The sequence below is a fragment of the Sinocyclocheilus rhinocerous genome, unplaced genomic scaffold (assembly GCF_001515625.1).
Source record: "Sinocyclocheilus rhinocerous isolate Xijiao unplaced genomic scaffold, SAMN03320098_v1.1 scaffold1534, whole genome shotgun sequence".
Classification (NCBI taxonomy): Eukaryota; Metazoa; Chordata; class Actinopteri; order Cypriniformes; family Cyprinidae; genus Sinocyclocheilus; species Sinocyclocheilus rhinocerous.
The window spans coordinates 581890-588805 of NW_015638992.1; the positions used below are offsets into that span (position 1 = coordinate 581890).

The window sequence follows — 6916 nt, forward strand, 5'->3', positions numbered from 1 at the left end:
ACACACACACACACACACACACACACACACACACACACACACACACACACACACACTTTTATCTCCACTGCCATCACCCTGTCTCATCTCACCCACACCAAACAGCCCTGAGCCGGGCAACAACACACACTTACTCACAGTTTCATCACACACTTCAACAGAGAGATGCTGTATGAACTAGAGGTAGTGCTGACACCTCAATGAGAGAAGACAAAAAGACTGGAAAATCACTTAACTGAGATGAGACTCTGATGAAGACCTCACAGAGCAAACTCACAAATGAGATCTATTTGATATCTTATTTACGTGAGCGATGAGAGTCTCCTGCTTCTTAACGTTTTCTCCTGAGAAAGACTCCAGTAATCTCACACGTGTCTCCACTAGAGTTTCAGATGAGATCCCAACAATGTCTCCAACTGTGCTCCGATTTACAAAAATACATTACATCTGAAACATAATATCTAAAATTCGTAATATCTCAAACACTTCAACTGTTGCTCCTAGACAACAATGAGATGAAAAGGAGAACAAATTGAGTCTCCTGCTTCTCAGATGTTTCTTCTGAGAGAAAGACTCCAGTAATCTCACGTTTCTCCACTAGAGTTTCAGATGAGATCTCAACAGTGCTCAGATTTGCAGAAATAAATCATATCTCAAACACAACATCTAGAAATTGTAATATCTCAAGTACCTCAATTGTTTTTTCTAGACAACAAGATTAAACAGAGAACAAATAAACAAACTGAGAATCTTCTGCTTCTCAGATGTTTCTCCCGAGAAAGACCCCAGTAATCTCATGAGTTTCTGAATATCTAAAAATTGTAATATCTCAAATACCTCACTTGCTTCTCGCTAACAACGAGATTAAATGGAGAACAAATTGAGACTTTTCTGAAGTCTCCTGCTTCTCAGATGTTTGACCCCAGTCATCTCACATGTGTCTCCTCTAGAGTCAATATGAACTCAAACGTGTCTCATCAAATGATCCGAGTTGAAGTATATCTCTATACTTTTACTGTGACAACTACTTAACACAAAACTGAAAACATTAAGTCTCCTGAGCTATTAAAGAACAACCTCTGAGAAATTCAATTTTCTTCTTGTGCAGCATGGAGATCAATTTCACACTCTAAAAAATGCTGGGTTAAATACAACCCAGTGCTGGGTAAAATAGGGACAAACCCAGCAATTGGGTTGTTTTGACCCAGCGGTTGGTTTACTACCCAGCAGGATGGGTTAAACATTTAACCCAACCGCTGGGTCAAAACAGCCCAAATGCTGGGTTTGTCCCTATTTTACCCAGCAATGTGTTGCATTTAACCCAGCATTTTTTAGAGTGTGAAATTGATCTCCATGCTGCACAAGAAGAAAACTGAATTTCTCAGAGGTTGTTCTTTAATAGCTCAGGAGACTTAATGTTTTCAGTTTGAGAAATTCAGTTTTCTTCTTGTGCAGCATGGAGATCAATTATTATGACTAGGTAAACATTATTAGATGTTGCAGACAGCGTCTGAATCCAACAGACACCTACTGGGAACCTTAACTTAGCTGGTCAATGACAATCAGGTAATATCAGCAAATAGATTCTGGTTAACAGAATTCGATTTCATTCACTTCAAGTACCCCACTTGGATATTCGCTTTGTGAAACAATTTTCTTCATAAATTGCATTGCGGGGTGCTGTATTGTTTTGTGGCACATGCTGAGTCGGCCTGGCAGACGGTCTCATTCTCTGCAGTCTTTTGTTATGTATGTGCAAAGGTGCATTCGTGAAAAACATATGAAAATGGAAAGTTCGAAACATACCACCATCTTGTTGAGGGAGACCCAGCAGTCGGAGGGGAAGTCTTGCAGCATGGGCACCAGAAACTGCAGGCACCCGTCCCAGTGGCACAGCAGCAGCATCATCGCTATCAGGTTAAAAATCCGCATCACTGCGCTCGCCAGGTCATACGTCATATGGAAGATCTGCAGGGGAGAATCACAACACGACATTTGAAGAAGCTTGTGAAAGTTCAAAAACATCAAATTGGGCATGTTCGGGAAACCTGTCTGGAGATCAGTGATTATTTTTGCAGTTCTGTTTGGTGCCACTGGAGACACACAAAAATACATACATCCCTACTAAAAAAACAGAAGAATTATTAAAGCAATAAGCCCCAAGAAGCCATGGTTTACAGTGAATTTATAACAGCTAAGGGGCGTTGCTACAACCCCCTTAGCTGTTATAAATTCACTGTAAACCATGGCTTCACGGAGCTTATTGCTTTTATAAAACGGTTATTCCATATACGTAGTAAGGTTTCACAAAATAAAACAGAGAAAATAAAGTGTATAGATATTAATAAAAACATTATTCTTCTGCCAAACAATGTAGTTCCTCAGAAACGGTTGTGGCTGCAACAAAGTGGTTGCCGAGCAACACACAGACGTAAACAAATGGTGTATAGGTGCGTCCCAAATCGCATACTTATGCACTATTCTATGACGTTTTGTAGTATAAATAGTGCGAGTAGTGCGTTCACACTGAAAATTCCAAAAAGAAAAAGTGCACTTTAAATACCCGGATGATGCACTTAAATAACCGAAAAAATGAAGTGTGGAATGTTGGACACTTCATGCACTCAATTGTCGCAGCTTTAATTACATACCGAAGGGGGAGGGGCTATGAGACTCCGATTATGAATGACAAAATAACTTTATATAATTCATACACTACATGGGTGAGTACATAGTGCATAAGTACATAGTGTATGAGTGCATAGTGTATAGTGCGTCATTTGGGACGCAGCTTATGTTTGTAGAGTAATTTACCATAGATATATACAGTATACGTATCTATGTAATTTACAACAGCTTCGAACACGGCTCAGCCAATCAGAACCAACACTTTTTGGTGTTTTTGTAAACATTAGTTAATGCATTTGGCATCATGAACTTAAGTTAATATTTATTTCTACATATACTAATATATTTATTTACATTTTAAGTTAAATTAACATTATACTGTAAGCATTCTGAATGATCGAGAATGAACAATGAACAATAATAGATTCATATAAATTCATAAATAAACAAATTAACCTAGGTTACTATAAATTAACCTATTAATAAATGCTGTAAATGTTGTTCATTATTCATTTATAACACCTGGGCCCGGTTTCACAGACAGGGCTTAGCCTACGCCAGGATTAAGCCATAGTTCAATTAGGACATTTAAGTGATTTTTATAAACGTGCCTTAGAAAAAAAAAAAAAAACATTACTGGTGTGCATCTTGAGGCAAAACAAAGGCACTGATATATTTTAAGATCAGTCAGTGCAAGTTTCTTTCAGTTGAAACAGCTCAGACTTACATTTTAGTCTAGGACTAGGCTTAAGCCTTGTCTGTGAAACTGGGGGTTGATGTGATAACTAATTGAATATTACTATAAAGTGTTCACAAAAATACTACTAATAAAATACAATTAATATAATTAGTCATAAATTCAATTTAAGGTTTATGGTTATTTTTATATACCAATATTTATGCCATGTAATATATAGATAAGTGTGTGTGTGTATGAGTTTATACTTAAAATTTTAACTGCCAGTATAAAGAACTTATATATTTAAAAAAGTGCCTTGACTTTGACAAAAAAAGAGGGTTAAACTTTGCCTTACACATATTTCCTCCATAGAAAATGATATATTACAGTGTTTGTTCAGTAGATTTGTAGATTACACTTTCTGGCACTTGGTTGTCCAGAGGGTTTGTCTAAAGCCCAACAGCAGCTACGCATGAATCCTCCTGGGTTTATTTGGTGGAGAGAGAAAGATACTTTGCAAGTAGCTAATCAGACCTCTGTGCATTTCGAAATGTACCCACCGGTCTCATTCTCATCTCTCTCTCTCTTCCTGTTTTCAGTAGCAGATTTTTCATGTGTACTCTACAGAATTTCAAAGCGGATGAACAGATGAGCCAGCATCTATCAACACCATAGAGTCACTTCAAGAGAAATTTGCATGCACAATTTGATCTTTATTGTCAAGTAATACCATTTTGTAAATGTGTTCACTAGTGTCCAGTGGTTATGCATGGAAAACATTTTTTTTTGTTAATACTTTGTTTGACAGCGGCAACAAATGATGATGTATGGACTTGCACTATGCCTTTTGCACTTAAATAAAATATAAAATAAAATAAAATTTTGTCTGTTAGACAACGCCAAGGAATTGTGATGTATGTCTTTTGCATTAAAATAAAATAAAATAAAATAACTATTTTTCTGCCAGACAATGGCACCAAATTATGATGTATGATGACTTGCTATATGTCTTTTACATTAAAATACAATATAAATTATAAAATAAAATAAAATAGCATAAAATAACATAATAAATAAAATTTTGTCTGTTAGACAACGCCAACAATTGATGATGTATGGACTTGCACTATACTGTTTGCATTAAAAAATAAAACAAAACCAAGTAAAATAATCCCCAACACTGATGTTCACTGATTCCATCAGACAACACAAACACAGCTCTTGCATCAAGTTCAGAGATCCTTCAGAAGGCTTTTCTTTAATTGACCTGCTCTCTGTAGAAACATTGACTCAGGCCCTGAAAACCTAACTTGATTAATGAGCCTCATCGAACATCTTCCACATCAACTGACCATCAGACACTGGACATTTGTTACCGCTCAAAGCGGCCCATCAGTCAGCAGACAACTACACAGCGAGACACTCACCACACGCCTCACGGACACTGAGAACCTCCAACTTAAGTGGCATGTGGCCAAGTATGGTGACCCATACTTGGAATTAGTGCTCTGCATTTAACCCATCCAAAGTGCACACACACAGCAGTGAACACACACACACACCGTGAACACACACCCGGAGCAGTGGGCAGCCATTTTTGCTGCGGCGCCCGGGGAGCAGTTGGGGGTTCGGTGCCTTGCTCAAGGGCACCTCAGTCGTGGTATTGAAGGTGAGAGAGAGCGCTGTACATTCACTCCCCCCACCTACAATCCCTGCCGGTACGAGACTCGAACCCGCAACCTTTGGGTTACAAGTCCAACTCTCTAACCATTAGGCATGAATAATCTGATCATACCAACCTGATTCTTTACTACGGTACTTGTCAAAAGTTTGTAAACATTTTGATTTTTAAATGTTTTAATGAAGTCTCTTATGCTAGGCTACATTTATTTGATATTTAGTTTTTTAAGATGAATAATCTGATCATACCAACCTGATTCTTTACTACAGTACTTGTCAAAAGTTTGTAAACATTTTGATTTTTAAATGTTTTAATGAAGTCTCTTATGCTAGGCTACATTTATTTGATCAAAAATACAGGAAAAACAGTAATACCATTTGAAATGATTGTTTTCTATTGTAATATATTTTAAAGATGTAATTTATTCCTGTTATGCGCAGCTGAATTTTCAGCATCATCACTCCAGTCTTCAGTGTCACATGATCTTCAGAAATCATTCTAATATGCTGATTTGCTGCTCAATTATTATAAAAGCATTCATTTCTATAAAAAATTAAAATAAAAAAATCACACACACGCATACCCCAAACACTTGAACGGTAGTATATCATGGTTTCTGTTTAAATATGAAGCGGCACAACTGTTTTCAACACTGATAATAATCAGAAATGTTTCTTGAGCAGCAAATCAGCATATTAGAATGATTTCTGAAGAATCACGTGACACTGAAGACTGGAGTAATGATGCTGAAAATTCAGCTGCGCATCACAGGAATAAATTACATTTTAACATATATTCACATAGAAAACATTTATATTAAATTGTAATAATATTTACCATTTTTTGTGTGTTTTTACTGTATTTTTGAGCACATAAATGCAGCCTTGGTGAGCATAAGAGACTTCATTAAAAAGGTTTCAAAATCGTAATGTTTCCAAACCTTTGACAAGTACAGTGTCATTTACCATACACTGAAAAAAAAATGATTTATTGAATTTACTCAATTTTGAGCAAAAGTGGTTGCAATCCATTTATTTTAGCTGCACTTAAATAAACAAATTTAGTTGACTAACTTTCAACATGTTTTTTTTTTTAATGTAGCTAAAATAAATTGTTTGCAACCACTTACCTTTAAAAAATGTAGTATCATTTTTTTCAGTGTAGAGAATCCAGTTTTACTTCAGTTGTTTGTGTTTCACTCACTCGTCTTCAACATTGTGCCTTTGCTTTGTCTGGGATTCAGACGATGATTTGTTCATTCAGTCTGTCGAACTCAATTTCCTGAGCCGGTTCCCAGTGCAAACACTAACTAAGAGATTCGCTCCCATTTTAATCTCGTATCTGGTTTCCATGAGGACAGCTGGGATTTGCTGGAGCGCAGAGGAGCTTTACTTCCTGTAGAGCAGGATCCAGAACTCAGTCCTGCCAATCGACCTTGCTACTGCAGTGCATCAAGTAAACTAGATATCAACAACCAGATTCTGCTGTGTTACACTGGCTTTCAAAAGATTTCTTAAAAGAAATTAATACTTTTATTGAGCAAGGATGCATTAAATTTGTCAGCAAAGACATTTATAATGTTACAAATAAGTTTTAATTAAAGGGGTCATATGACGTTGATAAAAAGAACATTATTTTGTGTATTTGGTGTAATTAAATGTGTTTATGCGGTTTAAGGTTAAAAAAACACATTATTTTCCACATAATGTACATTATTGTTTCTCCTCTATGCCCCGCCTTTTTGAAACGCGTCGATTTTTACAAAGCTCATCGGTCTGAAAAGTGAGGTGTGCTCTGATTGGCCAGCTATCCAGTGCGTTGTGATTGGCCAAATACCTCAAGCATGTGACGGAAATGTTACGCCCCTCACCATACTGTCGATGCCGTGTCCGGCCGGAGCGACGAGACAAAAACATGAAAACCCATTA

The 6916-nt window shown here is 36.8% G+C and overlaps 1 protein-coding gene across 1 annotated transcript in view; it reads right to left on the reverse strand.

Annotated features, from left to right (window-relative positions):
- Window positions 1-6916, reverse strand: part of LOC107750929 (potassium/sodium hyperpolarization-activated cyclic nucleotide-gated channel 2-like) — a 59143-nt gene that overhangs the window by 35400 nt on the left and 16827 nt on the right. The window contains exon 3 of the mRNA XM_016566509.1: window positions 1807-1968. Coding sequence (XP_016421995.1) covers window positions 1807-1968 — 162 coding nt within the window. The remainder of the gene's footprint in view (window positions 1-1806; window positions 1969-6916) is intronic.